At 55.5% G+C, this 22,870-nt stretch overlaps 1 protein-coding gene across 2 annotated transcripts; it reads right to left on the bottom strand.

Annotated features, from left to right (window-relative positions):
- Positions 1 to 369: 369 nt before the first annotated feature.
- Positions 370 to 22,849, bottom strand: SNX27 (sorting nexin 27). 2 transcript variants are annotated; one of them, XM_066208089.1, is made up of 12 exons: positions 22,584 to 22,849; positions 14,299 to 14,530; positions 12,817 to 13,009; positions 10,656 to 10,720; positions 10,010 to 10,114; positions 8,912 to 8,990; positions 7,190 to 7,353; positions 6,139 to 6,228; positions 5,025 to 5,174; positions 4,471 to 4,599; positions 3,755 to 3,814; positions 370 to 2,087 (listed from the first exon to the last, which is right to left on the bottom strand). In XM_066208089.1, exons 1-12 carry the CDS (start codon positions 22,841 to 22,843, stop codon positions 2,040 to 2,042), a joined length of 1,575 nt encoding a protein of 524 aa, XP_066064186.1. In that variant the 5' UTR covers positions 22,844 to 22,849; the 3' UTR covers positions 370 to 2,039. The 2 variants fall into 2 exon arrangements, with proteins under 2 accessions (XP_066064186.1, XP_066064187.1); XM_066208090.1 differs by having other exon boundaries at positions 14,299 to 15,103; positions 22,584 to 22,673.
- Between the last annotated feature and the right edge of the window lie 21 nt (positions 22,850 to 22,870).

Raw genomic sequence — 22,870 nt, 5'->3', positions numbered from 1 at the left:
TCCCGGGTTTTTGGGTTTGGGGGAACACACACACACACCCACCCCGGGGGAAGGAATTTCCTCAATAAATCAATTTATTTAAAAGAATATGTTACAATTAATTACACTAAAGGGGCTTCCCCCCCTCCCCCCCGCCCCCCCCCGGCGGGACCCGAGGATTGGGGAACGCCGGGAAGAGCCGGAAGAGGGAAACCGGGAGAAACGGGCGCGTGAAGTGGGTTTTCCTGGGATTTTTTTGGACCAATTTCTCCCTTTTCTGGGTTTTTTTTTTTTGGATAAAAAAATCCACAGGAAGATGGTCCGGCTCTTGATCCCTCGGAATCTGGGGAAAACCGGGATCAAAATCGGGTTTGTTTTTTTTTCCTGGGATTTTTACCCAAATTTGAGGGGATTTGTGCTGAAGGGGATTTTAGGGGGAATTTTGGGGATTCCCAAACCTCTCCCAGTTTTCCCCTCCCCCGTCCCATTCCCGGGTTTTCCAAAGCTCAGGGCTCCCGAGGACAACGGAAATCCAATTAATTACAGGGATCCAATTAGCGGAATGAATTAATTCCCGGCTTCTCAGCTGCTCCAGAGGCGAGGATTTGGGATTTTTCCCCCTTTTTCCCCAAAATACAAATCTCCCCCATGCCGGCTCCAGGGGGAGGAGTGGGGAACAATCCTTTCCTAAAAAATGGGAAATTCCGGGGGAAAATCCCGTTTTGGAGCAATCCCAGAGGTGGGGGAATGAGGCCGGGATGCTCCTGTTGGGTTTGGATCCAAAAATTCCCAAATTCAGCCCCAAAAATCCCGGCGGAACCGGCTCCAGGCCAGCCCGAAAAAATGGGAAAAGACGGTTTTTCCAGGTGGTTTTTGCCTCCCAAAACATGGGAAAATCCCATTTAAACCCAAGGAAAAAAAAGGTTTTTCCAGGTTTTTTTTTTTCCTCTCCCAAAACATGGGAAAATCCCGCTCCAAACCAAGGCAAAACGGCTTTCCCACCTTATTTTCCCTCCCGAAAAGTGGGAAAGACCCACTGCAAATGAGGGAAAACACCTTCTCCCGAGGGTTTCTCCCTCTGGCAGCTGCTCCAAAGGAAAATTCCTGCTCCAAAGCGGGAGGGGAAAAAAAAAAAAAAAGGCTTTTCCAGCTTAGTTTTCCTCCCGGGAAAATGCCAGCCACTGGATCCGTGGAAAAATCCCGCCGGACACCAGGAAAAGGGAATTTTCCGCCTTATTTGTTCCTCCAGAGCGATGGAAAAATCCCGCTCGGGATGAAGGAAAACCGGGTTTTGTTTGTTTTTTTCCAGGTTCTTTTTCCTGCTTGGACAGCCCAAGGAAGTGCTCCAAACCCAGGGAACAACCCCGGCTTCTCCAGGTGATTTGTTCCTCCTGGGAGCTGCTGATCCCCGTCCAGAGCCCGTCCCAAGGAGCCGGGCACACCCAAAGCCCTGGGAAAACACGCCCAATTCCCCCCCAAAAAGCGGGAATACGAATCCGTGAGCGGGATCCTTGTGCCAGGAGAGGCTTTTCCTTGGAATTTTGCTCCTTTTGGATGCTTTTCCCGGTTTTTTACTTTTTTTTTTAATCTGTAGTGATTAAAAAAAAAACCCCAAACTGGATTGGGAGGAGAAAGGGGCAGGAAAATCCCTTTAAAAAGCCGCTGCCACCCCGGGGGCTTTGAAAAGAATTATTCCCATGGATGCCCCGGCAGGAATGGAACATTCCCAGAGCTTTTTCCTGGTTTGTTTTTTTTTTTTCCTCCCCCGTTTTTCCATGTCTGACCCAGCAGAAAAAAAAAAAAAAAATTAATTCCAGTCATTAAAAAAAAAAAGGAAAAACAATCCCAAATTTTTCCCAGCCTGGAGCTGGATCCGAGTGGGAAAACGGAGCCCCCTCAGGTGGCTTTTCCCAGGTTTTGTTTTTTTTTTCCCCTCTGGAATTCCATGAAGATGACGGGCACGAATGGATTTGGAATTAATGAGATTTAGTTTTGGGGGCGGGGCTTTAATACAATAACGGATTTTTGTTTTTGGGGAATTCCCGGAAAAGCTGCCGGGGTTAAGTGGCCGCGTCCCTTTGCTGTGACCTGACCAGCTGGAAAAGGTTCTGGAAGAGAAGGAGAAGGGACGAGGTGAAGCGGGGGGAGAACCTCGGGATTCCCCCAGGGAAAATGGGGAATTCCGGGCAGAGGGGGATGGAGGAGAGGCCGGGGCTGGCTCAGATCCCGGCACGGGGCTGTGACACACCCGCGGCGTCCTGACCCCATCCCGACCCCCATCCCAACCCCGATCCCAATTCACATCCCAGTCCCAACCCCAATCCCAGTCCCAGTCCCGATTTCAATTCCAGTATCAAATCAAATCCCAATTCTGATTCCAATCCCAATTCCAACCCCAACGCCAATTTCAATTCCAATTTAATCCAAATCCCAACTCCAATCTCAACCCTGATCCCAATCCCAATTCCAAATCAAATCCCAATTCCGATTTCAATTCCAATTCCAAACCCAATTGCAATCCCAATTCCAATTCCAATTCCAGTTTCAATCCCAATTCCAGTTCCAATTCCAATCCCAATCCCAATTCCAGTTTCAATCCCAATCCCAATTCCAGTTTCAATCCCAATTTCAATTAGAATTCCAGTCCCAACCCCAATTCCAACACTGATTCCAATCCCAATTTAATCCCAACTCCGACTCCAACCCCAGTTCCGGTGCCGGCCCCATCCGAAGCCCCTGGAGCATTCCGGGATCTCTCCCGGCCGGGATGGGGAAGGGAAGGGATTCCCTGCCGAGCCAGCCCCGCCCTCGGCATCCCAGGGAAAGGGGGAAGGGTTTTCCCAGGAAAACCTGGAGGAGCCGGGAATTAAACGGGCCCCAATGTAACGGGAAAGCCCGGCCTGGGAACGGCGCGGTGAGGCCGGCTCGCCGGATGCATCCCGGGTTGAGCCTGGTCATTCCCACGTTTAGCCCAGGTCTATCCCGGGTTTATCCCAGGTTTATCCCAGGTCTATCCCAGGTTTATCCCAGGTCTATCCCAGGCCATTCCCAGGTTTATCCCAGGCCATTCCCAGGTTTATCTCAGGTTTATCCCAGGCCATTCCCAGGGTCTATCCCAGGCCATTCCCAGATTTATCCCAGGTTTATCCCAGGCTATTCCCAGGTTTATGCCAGGTCATTCCCAGGTTTATCCCAGGTCTATCCCAGGTTTATCCCAGGTTTATCCCAGGTCTATCCCAGGCCATTCCCAGGTTTATCCCAGGTTTTTCCCAGGTTTATCCCAGGCCATTCCCAGGCCATTCCCAGGTTTATCCCAGGTTTATCCCAGCTCTATCCCAGGCCATTCCCAGGCCATTCCCAGGTTTATCCCAGGCCATTCCCAGGGTCTATCCCAGGCCATTCCCAGATTTATCCCAGGTTTATCCCAGCTCTATCCCAGGCCATTCCCAGGCCATTCCCAGGGTCTATCCCAGGTTTATCCCAGGCCATTCCCAGGTTTATCCCAGGTTTATCCCAGGCCATTCCCAGGCCATTCCCAGGGTTTATCCCAGGTTTATCCCAGGCCATGCCCAGGTTTATCCCAGGTTTATCCCAGGCCATTCCCAGCCCCAGCAGCCTCCCCCCACCACCCGCCGCCCGGTTTTCCGGCTGCCCCGCCGAGCTCCTGCCCGGCTCCTCCCCCGGGTTATCCATTCATCCATCCCGGCAGGAGCCAGGCGCACGGGCCACGAGAAGCCTTTCCCAGGCGGGAACGGGAAAAGTCGGGAATTCTCACCTCCTTCCTCCACTTGAGCTCGCAGAACACCCGCTCGAAGCACTCGTGCATGTAATTGAACTGCCGGGGAAAAACGGGAATCAGGGAGAATCCAGGGGAAATCCAGGAGATCCAGAGGGGAACCCGGAGCTCCAGAGGGATTCCAGAGGGGAACCGGGAGCTCCAGAGGAATTCCAGGGAGGAATCAGGAGTTCCAGGGAGAAGCCAGCAGCTCCATGGAGGAGCCAGAAGTCCCAGGGCAGGATCAGCCTCTCCCGGGATCGATCTCCGGGATCACTCTCCGGGATCACTCTCCGTGGGATGGGGACAGTCATGATCTCGTTCCCAAGGAATTCCGGGTGGGATGGGGATAATCCTGATCCCATTCCTGAGGGAACTCCAGGTGGGATCTGAGGGAATTCCGGGCGGGATTTGAGGGAACTCCGGGCGGGATTTAAAGGGAATTCTGGGCGGGATTTAAAGGGAATTCCGGGCGGGATTTGAGGGAACTCCGGGCGGGATTTAAAGGGAATTCTGGGCGGGATTTAAAGGGAATTCCAAGCAGGATTTAAAGGGAATTCCGGGCGGGATTTAAAGGGAATTCCGAGTGGGATCTGAGGGAACTCCGGGCGGGCTCTGAGGAAATTCCGGGCGGGCTCTGAGGGAATTCTATGCGGGATTTAAAGGGAATTCCGGGCGGGATCTGAGGGAGCTCCGGGCGGGCTCAGGCCACTCACGTAGGGGGTGAAGATCTTGACCCAGCGCGGTTTCTTCTCGGCGCGCGCGTACTCGAAGCAGAAGGCCATGCCCTCCTCGTCCGTGTCCCAGCGCTGCATCTCCTCCCACTGGAACGCGATCACCTGGTTCTGGGAATTCCCAACCCCGTCAGCGGGATCTCCTGGGAATTCCCAACCCCATCTCCTGGGAATTCCCAACCCCATCTCCTGGGAATTCCCACCCCGGTCAGCCAGGAATGGGATCAGCAGCTGGGAGAGTCCCCGGGATGGTTCCAGGGGAAATGAGGATTTATCCCAGATCTAGCACAGGGAGCATTCCCAGAGTTCTCCCGGAGAACAGCGGCTGCGCTTCCCAAATCCCTTCCTGGGGGAGTCTCCCAAACCTTTGGAGGGGTGGGGCGGAAGCGAATCCAAAGGTGTGAGGCCAGGGATGATCCCGGGGTAAATTCCGGGCAGTTGGGATGATCCCAGGGACTTGGGGGGGCCTCAGGATGAGGTGGTCTCAGGGATCAGGTGAGAACTGCGGGATCGCGGCGCAGGCGCGCCCGGGGTACCTCGAGCTGCCCCTCCTCGGTGCAGGCGTGCAGTTTGAAGTGGCGGATGCTGATGGCCGAGATGACGTGGCCCTTGCGGCGCGAGTCGCACGAGCAGTGCGGGAACGTGATCTCGTTGTAGCCCTCGCACGTGCGCAGCATCGTCAGGTACTGCGGGACACCGGGGACAAAGGGGTCACGGGGGGTCACCGGGGTCACCAGGGTTACAGGGGTCACCGGGATTCCAGGGAATTCACCAGGAATTCACCGGGATTCACGGATTCACCGGGATCCCGGGAGTCACCGGCATTCCAGGGAATTCAGAGGCAAATGGACACGGGCAGGGATTCACCAGGGTTCCAGGGAATCCGATAGGATTCTAGGGATTCACTGGGATTCCAGGGAGTCGCGGGAATTCCAGGGGTTCACCAGGACATGGGCAGGGATTCCATGGGGACATTTCATGGAATTCAGTGGGATAAGGCCACAGGCAGAGATCCCGTGACGCTATTCCAGGGAATTCCGTGGGCTCCAGACACCAGCAGGGATCCCAGAGGGACATTCCATGGAATTTCTTGGGAAGCAGCCACGGGCAGCGCTATCACAGGGAAAATCCACGGCTTTGCTACGGCCAGCGCTTCCAAAGGGTAAATCCATGGATTTGCTCCAGCTCAGAGGGGCCGGGAGCCATCCAAAGGAATCCCAAGAAGGGGGAAAAGGGAAGGAAGTGCTGGCCCAAGAAATTCCATGGATTCCCCATCCCTGGAAAGGTCCAAGGCCAGGCTGTGAGGCTTGGAGCAGCCCGGGATAGCGGAAGGTTTATCCCAAACATCCAGCTCATCCCAAAAATCCAACCTATCCCAAAAATCCAACCTATCCCAAAAATCCTATCCCAAAAATCCTATCCCAAAAATCCTATCCCAAACACCCAGCCTATCCCAGCACGGGGAACCCCAGCACAGGAATTTGGGAAGAGCTCAAAGCCGATCCGCTCCCTGCCAGGAACATTCCCACTATCCCAGGTCGTTCCAGCCCGGCCTGGGACACTCCCAGGGCTGGGGAAATCCATGGATTCTCTGGAGGATTCCAGAACCTCTTCCCGGCCGCATTCCCGGGAAAATCCGGGATAACTCACCATGACCATCTTCCTCTGCTCGCAGAGTTTCTGCAGCTGGTAGGATTTCTCCTCGGCTTTGATGTAGCCTTTCTTCACGTCATCAACGGCCTGGGAACGGGGAAAAAAACGGGAAAAATCCGGGAAAAATCCGGGAAAAATCCGGGATTTGGGATGGGAGGAGGAGGAGCCGCCTCCTGCGTCACCCTCAGGGGTTCTGATCCCGAAATTCCAGCCCCAAAAAGGCTCCAAGGGGGGATGTGCCCATCCCAATTCCAGGCCTCGGGGAGGTCCTGGAATATCCACGGGGAGTTTGGGAAAAGGTGCCTTGGGATGAGAGGATGGATTTGGGAATGCTCGGGAACAGCTGAGGACGATCCAGGCACAAAATTTGGGGAATTTGGGCGGGAAAAGGTTTTTTTTTTTTCCCGTGGGGGATGGAGCAGGAACGAGCCCTTCTCCCACTTCCAGAGGGAGAAAACCGGGAAAGATCCGGGCTGGGAGGTGAAATATTGGATAATCCCGGATTTCCCATCCATTTTATTTCCATTTCATTCCAGAGGCTCAGCTCAGGAAATCAGGGATCATTTCCCAAGGAACAACTGGAGGGAACGGCTCCAAGTCGTTGCAGGTGGGAAAATTGGGACAATTCCTCCTTGGGAAGGGGGGAAGTGCTGGAATCCCATCCCTGGAATTCTCCAAATCCGGGATTTGGGAGCCAGCTGGATTCGCCTCCGGAATTCCCACCCCGATCCCTGTATCCCGAAGGACAGCGGGGCTTGGAGTGTTTCCAGGGACGCCCCAATCCCAGAAAAAACCAGGTGGAATTCCCAAAGTTGGGATCAACCACCTCCCAGTGACCCTTCCCAAGCTGAACGGGAATTCCAAGGGAATTCCAGCTGGGAATTCCCCACCCACGGAGCCCTTCTGGGAGCTCGGGGTGCCTCGATCCCATAAAAACGGGCGGAATTCCCGACGTTGGGATCAACCCCCGCCCTCCAGCCCCTCTCCCCATAGCAACGAGCATTCCAGAGGAATTCCAGCTGGGAATTGGAGGCGGGAAAAGCCTCACCTGGTGGAAGAAGTAGGCGACGGCCAGGTCGTTGTCGTTGAGCAGCGCCTCCTCCTCGGTGGTGAAGAGCCACTTGCGCAGCGTCAGGCACGTCCCCGGCACGGCCGAGGTGTAGTTCTGCACGTAGAGCTTGTGGGGGAACTCGTTGGGAGCCAGCTTCCGCACTGGGAATTCCCGGAAAAGTCGTGGAATGTCGGGGAGGGAGGGAGAGGAAAAGAAATCGGCGTGAAAATGGGATTTTGTTACAGGGAATTGTCCAAAATGATCCCAAAACCTTCAGAAATGGCTCCTAAATGATCCCAAACCTTCAAGAATGATCCAAGTCCTTCCAAAATGATCCCAAATCCTCAAAAACGCTCCCAAACCCTTCCAGAATGATCCCAATCCTTCAGAAGGGCTCCAAAGTGGCTCCTAAATGCTCCAAAATGATCCCAAAATCTTCCAAGATTATCCCAGAATCCTCAAAAATGTTCCCAAACCCTTCCAGAATGATCCCAAATCGACCAAAAAAATCTCCTGGAATCTGTTTGGGAGGAACATCCCGAAAATGCCGGGTGTGGTTCTGCACGTAGAGCTTGTGGGGGAACTCGTTGGGAGCCAGCTTCCGCACTGGGAATTCCCGGAAAAGTCGTGGAATGTCGGGGAGGGAGGGAGAGGGGAAAAAAAAAATCGGCGTGAAAATGGGATTTTGTTACAGGGAATTGTCCAAAATGATCCCAAAACCTTCAGAAATGGCTCCAAAATGATCCCAAACCTTCAAGAATGATCCCAAATCCTCAAAAACGCTCCCAAACCCTTCCAGAATGATCCCAAATTAACCAAAAAAATCTCCTGGAATCTGTTTGGGAGGAACATCCCGAAAACGCCCGTGGGATTCCCGGTGCTGGTTTCATGGGATTTTAGGGATAACCCCCTTCCCTATCCCAGGTTATTCCATGGATTCCCCATGCCCGGAATGATGCGAAAGCAGGCTGGAGCAGCCTGGGATGGTGGGAGCCGTCCCTGGCCCACAAATCCCACAATCCCACCCGAAAACCCCGCCGAGGTTGGGAGGCCCAGGAACCGAAAATCCGGGCTTTTCCCAGTCCCCTCTTCTCCAGCTTTTTTGTCTCTTCCTTCCCTAAATCCCAGGGAATTCCGGGCTCACCGAAGGAGTGGTTGATGACCTCGGAGAGGGCGAAGTAGTTGATGATGCTCAAGTCCTAAAAACTTAAAATCTGGGATTTTCCCATTCCCATTCCCTGGTTTTTTTTTCCCTAAACCTGCGGAATTCCAGGCTCACCTTAAAATCTGGGATTTTCCCATTCTGGTTTTTTTTTCCCCCTTAATCCCACAGGAATTTAGGGAAAAACTAAACTCCCCTGATGTTGGAATCCTAAAAACTTAAAATTTGGGATTTTCCCATTCCCATTCCCTGTTTTTTTTCCCTACACCTGCGGAATTCCAGCCTCACCTTAAAATCTGGGCTTTTCCCAGTCCCATTCCCTGTTTTTTTTTTTTTTTGTTTTTTTTCCCCTTAATCCCACAGGAATTTAGGGAAAAACTAAACTCCCCTGATGTTGGAATCCTAAAAACCCCCCAAATTTGGGGATTTTCCCATTCCCTGTTTTTTTTTTTTTTTTCCCTAAACCTGCGGAATTCCAGCCTCACCTTAAAATCTGGGCTTTTCCCATCCCCATTCCCTGTTTTTTTCCCCTACAGCCCACGGAATCCCGGGCTCACCGAAGGAGTGGTTGATGACCTCGAAGAGGGCGAAGTAGTTGGCGGTGACGCTGTCCATGCCCACCTTGGCAGCCACCGCCTGGAAAACGCCGGGAAAACGGGATCAGCGCCAGGCCGGGGCATTCCCGGGAATTCCCTGACCACGGAAAACCCGGTTGGAATTCTGCCAAGCAAAAATAATAAAAAAAAAAAAACCCAAAAAAACCCCCAAAGCCAGGGCAGCTTCTCCTTCCCGGGGGAACGGCGAGGTTGTGGTGTCGCCACAAATTCCAGCCTGGATTGGGTTTTGGTTTTTTGGGAATTTTGGGAATTCCCGTCTGGGATGGTCCCAGGGCCAAAATTCGGTGCGGAATTCCATGGGGGGTGTCCTGGACACACCCAAATGCTGTTTATCCCCAGGATTCAGGGATTCCTGCTCTTTTTCAGAGGGATTTTCATCTCCTTTTTCCAAAGGGTCTCTTCTCCCCTGGGTTATTTTGTTCCCCGTAATCCGCGGATCCAGTGGATCCCGATCCTCAAAAAAAAACCGGGGGGAGATCCAGGTGGGAGAGGAAAATTGGAAAATTGAGGTGAGGGGAAGGAAATTGCAGGTGGGGAAGAGGCAAATCCAGGTGGGAAAGGTGGAAAATCCAGGTGGAAAAGAAGAATCCAGGTGGGAAGAGGAAAATCCGGGAAGGAAAGTTGAGGTGAGAAGATGGAAGTTCCAGGTGGGAAAGGCGGAAAATCCAGCAGGAAAAGGAAAAATCCAGGCGAGGGAGGAGAAAAACCCAGGTGGGAAGAGGAAAAATTGAAGTGAGGGGAAGGAAATTCCAGGTGGGAATGAGAAAATTCCAGAGAGAAAGATGGAAAATCCAGGTGGGAAAAGAAAATCCAGAGCAGGCAAAGGAAAATCCAGGTGGGAAAGAGAAAATTCCAGGTGGGAAAGGTGGAAAATCCAGGTGAGGGAGGAGGAAAATCCAGGTGGGAAGAAGAAAATTGAAGTGAGGGGAAGGAAATTCCAGGTGGGAATGAGAAAATTCCAGCTGGGGGTGGGGAAACAGAGTGGAGGGGATGGAAATTCCCGGTGGGAAGGACAATTCCAGGTGGGAAGGGGCTCACCTGGTACACCTGGTCCGTGGTGCTGTTCTTCTTGACCCTGACCGTCACCGTGGTGACGTCCGGGAGCGCCACCCGCAGCTCCACGTCGGAGACGCCGTTGTAATTCTGGCGGGAAAAAACGGGAAGATTATCCCAAAAAAAAAAAGAAAAATCAGGAATTCCCGGGGTTTTTTTTTTAATTTTTTTTTCCCCAGCCATTTGTGATCCCTTCAGAGCGGGAATTCAGCGTGGGAGGAGGGATAGGGTTGGAATCTTCTCGCCAGGGACAGGACGAGGGGAGCTCCAGGTGGGATTTTTGGGAAAATTCCCCCATGGAATTCCTCCATCCCTTTGTGAGCAGGGCGCTGAGGAATCGCCAACCCGGGAATTGTCCCAAACTGGGGCTCCGGGACCAGTTCACCCTCTGGAATTCCTGCCCATTCCCCGGATCCCGAAGGACTGTGGGGTTTGGAGGAATTCTGGGAGCTTGGGGTGCCTCAATCCCATAAAAACCGGTCGGAATTGTCCCCAAAATCTCATGGATGTGGCACCTGGGGACAGGGATCGGGGCGGCCTCGGGGACGGTTGGGCAGGAGGGGTTTCCCACCTCGGCCATCCCACGGAAGGGATTTTTTCCCCCGGAATTCCGCGGGACGACGTCACCCACCTCGTCCGACTCCGACAGGAATTCCTGCATGATGTCGCTCTCGCCGATGACCCGGATGGAGCACACTGCAGGGACACGAGGGATGTCACCCGGAATGTCACCCGGAACGTCACCCGGAACGTCCCCGTGTCCCCGCCAGGGCCATCCCAGCAACCCCTTCCCGTCATCCCGACTGTCCTGGGGGGAATTCCTGCACCTCGGTCACCTCTGTCCCCCTGGGTCACCTCTGTCCCCCCTGGGTCACCTCTGTCACCTCCTGTCACCTCTGGGTCACCTCTGTCACCTTGGTCACCTCCTGTCACCGTTAACCCCGTGTTCTCCATGTCCTGGTGTCCCCTCACGGATCCAGCCCCTCTCCGAGGTGGATCCAAGGAGCTCCACCCTAAAATCCCACCCGAGCATCCCAAAGCTCCCAGGACGATCCCACCAATGGACCGGGAATCCCGGGACACCCCTGGGAATGCCAGGGAGGGGGTTGGGATGAGGGGCTTTGGGGTGACGGTGAGGGATTTTGGGATACCGAGGGATTGAGGTGAGGGATTTTGGGATGAGGGATCGGGGTGAGGAGGGAATTCGGGATGAGGAGAGACTTTTGAGGCGAGGGATTTTGGGATGAGGAGTTTTGGAAAGAGGGATTTGGGTGAGGGCTTTTGAGGTGAGGGATTTTGGGATGAAGGATTGGGATGAGGAGGGATTTTGGGATGGGAAGGATTTTGGAATGAGCACGGATTTTGAGGTGAGGGATTTGAGACGAGCAGGGATTTGGAAGTGAGGGATTTTTGCCCAGGTGGGATTTTGTGCCCAGGAGGGATTTCGTGCCCAGGTGGGATTTTTGCCCTGGTGGGATTTCGTGCCCAGGCGGGATTTTTGCCCAGGTGGGATTTCGTGCCCAGGTGGGATTTCGTGCCCAGGAGGGATTTCGTGCCCAGGAGGGATTTCGTGCCCAGGTGGGATTTTTGCCCTGGTGGGATTTCGTGCCCAGGCGGGATTTTTGCCCAGGTGGGATTTCGTGCCCAGGCGGGATTTCGTGCCCAGGAGGGATTTCGTGCCCAGGAGGGATTTCGTGCCCAGGCGGGATTTTTGCCCAGGTGGGATTTCGTGCCCAGGTGGGATTTTTGCCCAGGTGGGATTTCGTGCCCAGGAGGGATTTCGTGCCCAGGTGGGATTTCGTGCCCAGGCGGGATTTTTGCCCAGGAGGGATTTCGTGCCCAGGTGGGATTTCGTGCCCAGGCGGGATTTCGTGCCCAGGTGGGATTTTTGCCCAGGTGGGATTTCGTGCCCAGGCGGGATTTTTGCCCAGGAGGGATTTCGTGCCCAGGTGGGATTTCATGCCCAGGTGGGATTTTTGCCCAGGTGGGATTTCGTGCCCAGGTGGGATTTCGTGCCCAGGAGGGATTTCGTGCCCAGGAGGGATTTCGTGCCCAGGCGGGATTTTTGCCCAGGTGGGATTTCGTGCCCAGGTGGGATTTTTGCCCAGGTGGGATTTCGTGCCCAGGTGGGATTTTTGCCCAGGTGGGATTTCGTGCCCAGGTGGGATTTCGTGCCCAGGCGGGATTTTTGCCCAGGAGGGATTTCGTGCCCAGGTGGGATTTCATGCCCAGGAGGGATTTCGTGCCCAGGTGGGATTTCGTGCCCAGGTGGGATTTCGTGCCCAGGAGGGATTTTGTGCCCAGGTGGGATTTCGTGCCCAGGAGGGATTTTGTGCCCAGGTGGGATTTCGTGCCCAGGAGGGATTTCGTGCCCAGGTGGGATTTCGTGCCCAGGCGGGATTTTTGCCCAGGAGGGATTTCGTGCCCAGGTGGGATTTCATGCCCAGGAGGGATTTCGTGCCCAGGTGGGATTTCGTGCCCAGGTGGGATTTTTGCCCAGGAGGGATTTCGTGCCCAGGTGGGATTTCGTGCCCAGGTGGGATTTTTGCCCAGGTGGGATTTCGTGCCCAGGCGGGATTTTGTGCCCAGGAGGGATTTCGTGCCCAGGTGGGATTTCGTGCCCAGGTGGGATTTCATGCCCAGGCGGGATTTTTGCCCAGGTGGGATTTCGTGCCCAGGCGGGATTTCGTGCCCAGGAGGGATTTTTGCCAGGTGGGATTTTTGCCCAGGTGGGATTTTTGCCCAGACGGGATTTCGTGCCCAGGAGGCGCTCAGGGGCCCCCACCCCGTACCCTTCTCCAGGTACTCCTCCAGGCCCCTCCTGCGGGCGTCCAGCTGCTGCTCGGACAGCGAGAACGGCCACTTGCCGGGCAGGCGCGGGAAGGTGAAGTTGGCGAATTCCCGCTTCAGGTTCTGGTGCAGGATGGCGAACTCCCGGTAGCGCTTGGAGCACAGCTGGCGCCCCGCCATGTAAACGTTGTACACCTGGGGGAGACAGCCCCAGATATTCCCAGAAATTCCCCAAAAAATTCCCAAAAGTTCCCTGCAGCTCGGCCGTGCCCGCCCTCCTGGAGAGAGGAGGGAAATGCGCTGAGCCTGGAGCTGTGGGGCGTCCCTGCTGATTCCAGGGCCTCAAGAATCCCAAATCCTGGGATTCAGGAGTGTGGATACTTCCCATGAGACACTGAGAGATCCCAAAATCCCCACGTCCCATCCAAAGGCCCCAAAACTTGGGATTCAGGGTCAGGGATTTTCCCTCCAAGATGAAGAGAGAAGCCAAACTCCGCACTTCATTCAAAGGCCCAAATCCTGGGATTCAGGTTCATGGATACGGTGTCCAAGACACTGAGGGATCCCAAACTCCTCACGCTTCACCCGCAGCCCCAAATGTTGGGATTCCCAAGGACCCCCAGCTGTCCCCTCGCCAGGGTGGGAAAGCACGGAGGGACAACATGGAGTGACCGAGGAGTGACACCGTGGAGGGAAATGATGGAATGACACCGTGGAGTGACACCGTGGAGTGACACCGTGGAGTGACACCAGGGAGTGACACCAGGGAGTGACACCGTGGAGTGACACCGCGGAGTGACACCGCGGAGTGACACCGTGGAATGCCATCACACAGTGACATCATGAAGCGACATCAAGGAGCGATACCACGGAATGACACCACGCAGGGACATCCACAGAGTGACACGATGGAGGGACACCATGAAGTGACATCGCAGAGTGACATTACGGAGGGACGCCAGAGAGTGACACCGTGGAGGGGCACCATGGAGTGACCACGGGAGTGATGTCACAAAGGGACACCGTGGAGGGACACCATGGTGTGACATCATAGAGTGATACCATGGAAGAACACCATGGAAGGACACCATGGAAGGACACCATGGAGGGACACCATGGAGGGACACCATGGAGGGACACCATGGAAGGACACCATGGAGGGACACCATGGAGGGACACCATGGAGGGACACCATGGAAGGACACCATGGAGGGACACCATGGAGGGACACCATGGAAGGACACCATGGAAGGACACCATGGAGGGACACCATGGAGGGACACCATGGAGGGACACCACGGAAGGACTGCTGCTGTGAGGAAGAATCCTGGGATTCTGGGCAAACCCTGCCGTTTCAAGGAAAAATCCCGATTTTCGGGCAAACCCCGCCATTCGGAGCAACCAACCCGCGCTCCCCGCGCCAACAAACAAAACCCGTCAGGAACTGCCCCAAACCCCGCCGGGCACGAAGGGAGAGCCCTCACCACGAACTTCTCCCCGCTCTGCTCCACGTGTTTGTAGGTGGGGATGGAGATGGGCACGGCCTGCTTCTCGCTGTAGTCGTAGAAGGGCGGCCCCAGCGGCTCCTCGGGCGGCTCCAGGCTCTCGGCCTCGTGCGGCGGCACCGACAGCACGGTGAGCACCAGCTCCTTCTCGCCGGCGCGGATCAGGTCCACCACCTGCTTGTGGGTGGCTCCTTCTACGTTCACCCCGTTCCTGAAGGGAAAAATATCCCAAATTTCCATGGATCACATCCACCACCTGCTTGTGGGTGACTCCTCCTACGTTCTCCCCATTCCTGAGGAGAGAAAACCCCAAATTCCCATGGGATTCCCATGGATCGGACCCACCACCTGCTTGTGGGTGGCTCTTTCCACGTTCACCCCGTTCCTGAGGAGAGAAAACCTCAAATTCCCATGGAATTTCCATGGTTCACGCCATTCCTAAAGGGAACAAATCCCAAATTCCCAGGGAATTTCCATGGTTCACGCCATTCCTAAAGGGAACAAATCCCAAATTCCCATGGAATTTCCATGGTTCACGCCATTCCTAAAGGGAACAAATCCCAAATTCCCAGGGAATTTCCATGGTTCACGCCATTCCTAAAGGGAACAAATCCCAAATTCCCAGGGAATTTCCATGGTTCACGCCATTCCTAAAGGGAACAAATCCCAAATTCCCATGGAATTTCCATGGTTCACGCCATTCCTAAAGGGAACAAACCCCAAATTCCCATGGATCAGACCCACCACCTGCTTGTGGGCGGCCCTTTCCACGTTCACCCCGTTCCTGCATGGAAAAATATCCCAAATTCCCACGGAAGTGCTGAAGACAATCCCAAGCCAACTCCAGAGAACATTCCTGACATTCCCAAGAATCCCATGGCCTGGCTCTGCCTTTGCCTGGAAAACCTGGATCACACCTGCTCCCAACTTCCCGGAATTCCATGGAAGTTCTTCAGACCCAAAACATTCCCGAGCAACCTCTGGAACATTCCTGATGTTGCAATGAGCCCCACGCGGCTCTGCCCAGAAAACCTGGACCAAACCTTGGCCAAGCTGCCCAGGAAAACTCATCCCAAACAATCCCAAACTTCCCGGAAACACTGGAAAATCCCGTGGAAATACAGAAATTATTCCCAAACCACGTCTTGAGCATTCCTGACATTCCCAAGAACCTCATGGAAAGGATCTGGCTTTGCCCAGAAAACATGGATCAAACCTTTTCTCAGGAAAACTCATCCCAGTCAATCCCAAACCTCCGGGAATCCCACGAAGGGCTGAAGACCCGAGACATTCCCGAGCCTCTTCGGAGACGACAGATCCCTTCCACAAAAGTTGCTCGGAAATTTTCCACCAAAAAGCCTGGAATTGTCCCCATCCCGTGCTGCTGGCTGATCCCGGAGTGGGATTTGGGGCCTTCAATCCCCGGCTTCCAAGGGAAGGGAATAACTCTGACCCGGTCCCAACCATCCATTTTTCTGGAATTTTTTCCTGACGGGAATCACCCTGGAAAGGTCAGATCTCCGCTCGCAAATCCAGGTGAGAAGATCCAGGTTTGAAAATTCCAACTTTTCCAGGAGCTGGGAAAGTTTCCTGCAGCTCCAACGCTACCCAAGGCAACCCAAACCCGTTGGAGCTTCCGGATCATTCCGGGGAAAAGGGATAATGGAGCAACCCTGGGATGTTTTCCCCCCGAGCCAACAGCAAATTCTGGGAATAGAGCAGGGACAGGAGGCAGAATTCCCAAAAAAAGCATCCTTCCATTCCCAAAAATGCCGGCTGCCATCACTCCCAGAGGGTCTTGCCAAGCTCGGATGTTTCCCTGCTCGTGTCTCCAAGGAGCAGGAGGAGTCGGAACTTTGGGATAAAGTCACCATGGCAACCCAGGCCGGAATCCAGGAACGTTTAATCCAGGAAGGAAGCACGGATCCGAGGGATCCAGATGCCTCTTCCCAAGCAAAGGGAACACCGGGATGTTCTGCTCCTCAGAGACGGAGGAAAATGGATCCAGGCGTTGCTCTGATCCCCTCAGGGAATCCAGGGAATGTGAGGCGAGCGGGATCCCTCCGGCAAGGACACCGAGATCCAGGAGGTGACGGCAGATCCAAGGAAGGCGGATCCACAGCCGCAACTCTTCCATGGGATGGGAGACTGAGGGAGAGCCACTCCCAGCAGCATTCCAGGAGCAGCTGCCTCCGACGAATCCCTTTCCTTTGGGAATGTGGGAGGGGCTCCGCCCAGAGCAGGAGGTCCTGGCGCCTCCGGCAGGTTGGAGGAGCCGCCGTGCCCTTCGTTCCACGGGAAAAGCTCGGGATCAAACGGGTGGGACTTGGGATTTCTCATGGAATTCCTCTCCCAGGGGCTCCCAACGTTCCTCTTCCAGGGAGTTGGGAAGAAGCTCCTCGGCCCAGAGCGATATTCCCTGGAAATATCGGAGGCAGTGCGGAAAACGTCTCATCCGCCAGCTGGGCCGGGACCTGGGAATCTTCCACCGGGAAGAACGGAGCAGCTGGGAAAGGCCGGGAGATCCTGGGATCTGGGAATCTGCCGTTGGGAAAGGCCGGGAGATCCTGGGATCTGGGAATCTTCCGTTGGGAAAGGCCGGGAGATCCTGGGATCCAGGAATCTGCCATTGGGAAAGGCCGGGAGATCCTGGATCTGGGAATCTTCTGCTGGGAAAGGCCGGGAGATCCTGGGATCTGGGAATCTTCCGTTGGGAAAGGCCGGGAGATCCTGGGATCTGGGAATCCTTCATTGGGAAAGGCCGGGAGATCCTGGGATCTGGAAATCATTCACTGGGAAAGGCCGGGAGATCCTGGGATCTGGGAATCTTCCGTTGGGAAAGGCCGGGAGATCCTGGGATGTGGGAATTTTGCACCGGGAAGAGCAAAGCTGCTGCCTGAGGATGAAGCAGAATTCCCATCACGCCGACACGGATGAGCAAAGGAAACATCCCGGGGTTCCTGTTCCCACAGGGATTGAGTCACTTCCCCCCAGGAGTTGGGAAAATTCCCTGACTGGGGCCTGACGGGAATTCACCGTGAGGGATTGGGGCAAGGAGCAGCCTGGAGATCCCTGCCATGGGGTGGATGAAGGATCCCAGAAATTCCAGAGGGAAGGGACGGGAAGGGAAAAGGGGAAAGGGAGAAATAGGGAAAGGGAGGAATGGGAAAGAAAAGAATGGGAAGAGGAATCCGAGGGATTTTACCTTCCACTTCCAAACCACTTCCTAAATTTTCCAGGGTTAAGGACGCCCCTCAGAGCCTCAGGACAAGGCAATTCCCGCTGCCCATTCCCAGAGGGAATCCGGTGAGCCGAACACCGGGAAGGCGCCGAGCCAGCAGCTCCCACTGCTCCACAGAGACCATGCCAGACTTTCGCCATCCCATAAAACGGGAACGGAGCCCACGGAGAGAGGGGGAGTCCAATCTCCCACCAGGTGCCGACTCCAGGGGTCATTCCATCCAAACCCGCCACCTCCTTCCCGGTGCCGTGCCTGTTCCAGAGGATTCCCTGCTGCAGGAATGATCCAAGATCCCCCAGCCCCGCCCAAATCCGGCCCTTTTCCCACTCAGCCTCCGGGATAAATCCCTTTTTCCTCCGCTTTTCCCTCTCTTCTGTCCCGATGGACGTTCCAGGTGTCAATCAAGGGCTCGATTAGCTCCCATTGTGCGTCTCCCATGGTGCCCCCGGAGATTCCCCCGGAGATTCCCCCGGAGATTCCGGAGCATTCCAGAGCCTCGGGAAGGCGCAGGGAGGAGCTGGATGCTGGATCCGGGAGGGAGGGATGGAAAAAAGGACCAAGGGAGCGCCTGGAGAATCTGTTGGTGTCGGAGGAGGAGGGGAAAGTGGGGATTTTTGATGGGAAACAGACTTGGATGGGAGAGCTCCGGGGTTTTCCAGGATAGGGATGAGCTGCCAGAGCCACAGGTGAGCGCCCAAATATCCCAAATATTCCCGATAAATCCCAGGATTCCCTCAGGAGTGGAACAACCTGCACATCCCGAATATTACACACAAATCCCAGCGGGAATTCCTCGGGAACGGAACCTCCTCATCCCAAATATCCCCCACAAATCCCAGCGGGAATTCCTCGGGAACGGAACCTCCTCATCCCAAATATCCCCCACAAATCCCAGCAGGAATTCCTTGGGAACGGAACCTCCTCATCCCAAATATCCCCCACAAATCCCAGCAGGAATTCCTCGGGAACGGAACCTCCTCATCCCAAATATCCCCCACAAATCCCAGCAGGAATTCCTTGGAAACGGAACCTCCTCATCCCAAATATCCCCCACAAATCCCAGCGGGAATTCCTCGGGAACGGAACCTCCTCATCCCAAATATCCCCCACAAATCCCAGCGGGAATTCCTTGGGAACGGAACCTCCTTGCTCAGGCTCTTCCTCCCCAGTACATCCCCTCCTCCGGGCCGGTCTGCTGGGAATTCCAGGAGGTGGGAAGGAAATCCCACAGGGAATAAACACTCCAAGACACCCTGAACATCCCAAATCCTCCCAGAGCCCGGAGTTTTTGGGAATTCCCTCTGGAGGAACCTTGAGGGCGGATGGGGCCGCCCCTTTTCCCGCCCCCGTTCCCAGGGAAGGGAAATCGGAGCTATTTTGGGAATCCCGGGTTGTTGTTTCCTCCTCCTCCCCCCTGCCCGGGAATTCCGGGATTTTAACGGATCCCAGGAAAACGAGGGTCCTCAGGACTCGGGAATTTTGGGGTGGGCACAGCAGCAAAAGATGGGAATGCTGGAATGTGGGAATTCCGTAATCTCGGAATACAGAAAAATCGGGATATTGGAATACGGGGATGTTGAATTACGGGAATATTGGAATATTGGGAAATAGGAACAGAGCAGTCTTGGGACATCGGGATATTGGAATATCGAAATATCGGGATATTGAAACGTAAGAATATCGAAATGTTGGAACGCGGAAATACGGAAATGTTGGAATATCGAAATGTTGGAATGCAGGGATACGGAAATGTTGGAATATCGAAATGTTGGAATGCGGGAATACGGAAATGTTGGAATATCGAAATGCTGGAATGCAGGGATACGGAAATGTTGGAATATCGAAATGTTGGAATGCAGGGATACGGAAATGTTGGAATATCGAAATGTTGGAATGCAGGGATACGGAAATGTTGGAATATCAAAATGCTGGAATGCAGGGATACGGAAATGTTGGAATATCGAAATGTTGGAATGCAGGGATACAGAAAGATTGAAATATTTAGAAATATTAGAATATCGAAAAACCGGAATATCGAAATGCTGGAATATTGAAATATTGGAATATTGAAATGCTGGAATATTGAAATACTGGAATATTGGAATGCCGGAATATTGGAATGCAGGAATATTGAAATACTGGAATATTGGAATGCTGGAATATTGAAATGCTGGAACATTGGAATGCCGGAATATTGGAATGCCGGAATATTGAAATGCTGGAATATTGAAATACTGGAATATTGGAATGCTGGAATATTGAAATATTTGGCTACAAGGTTATTGGAATACTGGAATACTGGAATACTGGAATACATAAATACTGGAATAGAGCAAGAGCCAACCTGGCAGCCCCACAGGACACAGGGACAAATTAAAGCCACTTCTCCCAGGAAATAAGTGGATAATCCGAGAGGAAATTCCCAATCCTTCCAGCTCCCATAGGGATAGCAGGCATTGGGAGAGCACAAGCAAACCCCCTTCATTAACCATCATTAACACCAGGGCTTAATTATCTCACACACCGCCATGGTCCTCACCACTGAATCCCAAAATTCCAGCTCCAAACCTCCCTGTGATCCCAAATCCAGCATTTTAAACGCTTGAAACCGAGGGGAAAATTTCATCCCAACACCCACAAAAAACCCTCCCCCCCCTCAGCTGCTCCCTTAACTGGATCATCCAGGTGCAGAATTCCATGGGAAAAAAAAAAAAAAAAAAAGAAATCAAAGAACGGGGAATTTGGGTCAGCTGGGACAGAGCCAAATCCCGGCAGGTCCCTCACACAGCTCCTCACACCCCTCGGAATCCCAGAGCCGGCAGCAAAACATTCTTGCGGCTCGGAAATGCCGGGAATTAATCAGGAATTGGACTTCACCCGACCCGGAGCGAAGGGCGGCGGTGGGAGGATCCCCAGGGATCCCTGAGAACCAAATTCCCCCCGTCCCCACGCCGGGATTTGAGGGATTTCTGCCTCCCCGCCCCAAAAAAAAACCAGCCACGAAGTTTAAAGGGTTTTGTTTTTGGGGAGGGGGAAAGGAAGATGAGTTTCCACAGGGCAGGAGTGTTCCCCACGGGAAGGAGTTTTCCGGGTCGGAGATACAATTTTGGGGGTCAAAAAGCAGCAGCTGGGGAACACGAGACCCAGGGATGGGGAGGAAGGGTCTGCAGGTTGGAATTAAAGTGGATTTTATCCCTAAAAACGCCCCCCTGAGCTTCCCCACGCCAAAATCCATGGATTTCATCCCCAAAAACGCCCCCCTGACCTTCCCCACGGCGAAATCCATGGATTTCATCCCCAAAAACGCCCCCCCTGAGCTCACTGTGTTGAAATCCAAGGTTTCCACCCTTAGAAGCTCCTGTAAGACCCCCCCCCTCCCAAAAAAAAAAACCCCAGCGAGGGTTGGGGGGGCTCAGTCTGGGCTCAGTCCCCCCCCAGATTCCCCCCAAGGGCGGGGGGCTGAATCCCCCCTCCTGACACCCTCACCAAGGGACCCCCACCCTCCTCAGGAGCCCCAAACGCCCCCTCAAACCTCAGCACAGCCTCAGCAAGGGCGCCTCAGACCCCTCAGGACACCCCGAAAGCCGCACCAAGGGTCGGGGGCTCCCCAGTCCCACCCTCACCAGGGGACCCTCAGGACCCCCAAATGTCACTGAAAGGGCGCTCAGCCCCCTCGGGATCCCCCCCCCAGACCCACAGCGAGGGGCGGGGGGCTCAGGCCCTCCTCACAACACCCACCGCCAGCCCCACGCAGACCCCCCAAAACTGCCCCCAAGCTGCGGGGTTCTCAATGCCCCTCACGGCACGCTCGGCCAAAGGACCCCCAGGGACCCCTCAGGACCCCCAGGGCTCAGTGTCCCCTCAGGACCCCCGGGGGCTCAGTGTCCCCTCAGTGTCCCCTCAGGACCCCCAGGAGCTCAGTGTCCCCTCAGGACCCCCGGGGGCTCAGTGTCCCCTCAGGACCCCCAGGGCTCAGTGTCCCCTCAGTGTCCCCTCAGGACCCCCGGGGGCTCAGTGTCCCCTCAGTGTCCCCTCAGGACCCCCGGGGGCTCAGTGTCCCCTCAGTGTCCCCTCAGGACCCCCAGGAGCTCAGTGTCCCCTCAGTGTCCCCTCAGGACCCCCGGGGGCTCAGTGTCCCCTCAGTGTCCCCTCAGGACCCCCGGGGCTCAGTGTCCCCTCAGTGTCCCCTCAGGACCCCCGGGGGCTCAGTGTCCCCTCAGTGTCCCCTCAGGACCCCCGGGGGCTCAGTGTCCCCTCAGTGTCCCCTCAGGACCCCCGGGGGCTCAGTGTCCCCTCAGTGTCCCCTCAGGACCCCCAGGGCTCAGTGTCCCCTCAGTGTCCCCTCAGGACCCCCGGGGCTCAGTGTCCCCTCAGTGTCCCCTCAGGACCCCCGGGGGCTCAGTGTCCCCTCAGTGTCCCCTCAGGACCCCCGGGGCTCAGTGTCCCCTCAGGACCCCCAGGGCTCAGTGTCCCCTCAGTGTCCCCTCAGGACCCCCAGGAGCTCAGTGTCCCCTCAGGACCCCCAGGAGCTCAGTGTCCCCTCAGTGTCCCCTCAGGACCCCCAGGGCTCAGTGTCCCCTCAGTGTCCCCTCAGGACCCCCAGGGCTCAGTGTCCCCTCAGTGTCCCCTCAGGACCCCCGGGGCTCAGTGTCCCCTCAGGACCCCCAGGGCTCAGTGTCCCCTCAGTGTCCCCTCAGGACCCCCAGGAGCTCAGTGTCCCCTCAGGACCCCCAGGAGCTCAGTGTCCCCTCAGTGTCCCCTCAGGACCCCCAGGGCTCAGTGTCTCCTCAGTGTCCCCTCAGGACCCCCGGGGCTCAGTGTCCCCTCAGTGTCCCCTCAGGACCCCCTCAGGACCCCCAGGGCTCAGTGTCCCCTCAGTGTCCCCTCAGCCCAGACCCCTCACCGCCCCCATCCCCCCTCACCGCCCCCATCCCGCCCTCCCCCGGCCGTGCCCGTGCGCGCGGGCGCCGTTCCCGGGGCCGGCTGCCGGGGGGCGGTGGGTGGGCGGCCCCCCCGTACTCACACCTCCAGGATGCGGTCCCCCTTGCGCACCCCGGCGCGGTCGGCGGCCCCTCCGCCCAGCACGGCGCTGACGTGCTGCAGCGGCGCGTACAGCTCGCCGTTGATGCTGCGCAGCTGCCCGCCTTCGCTCACTTGGCCGCGGACGTTAAAGCCGTAACCGGACTCGGACTTGACGATGCGGACGACGCGGGGCCCGCCCGGGGGTCCCTCCCCGGCGCCGTTCCGCGCCCCCGGCCGCGCTTCGCCCTCCTCGTCCGCCATCTTGGCCCTCCGCGCACGGCGCGCGTC

Source organism: Chamaea fasciata, unplaced genomic scaffold (genome assembly GCF_029207755.1).
Source record: "Chamaea fasciata isolate MVZ Bird 193981 ecotype frontalis unplaced genomic scaffold, bChaFas1.0.hap1 SCAF_126, whole genome shotgun sequence".
Taxonomy (NCBI): Eukaryota; Metazoa; Chordata; class Aves; order Passeriformes; family Sylviidae; genus Chamaea; species Chamaea fasciata.
The sequence above is the reverse complement of the archived record's forward strand: the minus strand, read 5'-3'. Positions and strand labels throughout refer to the sequence as shown.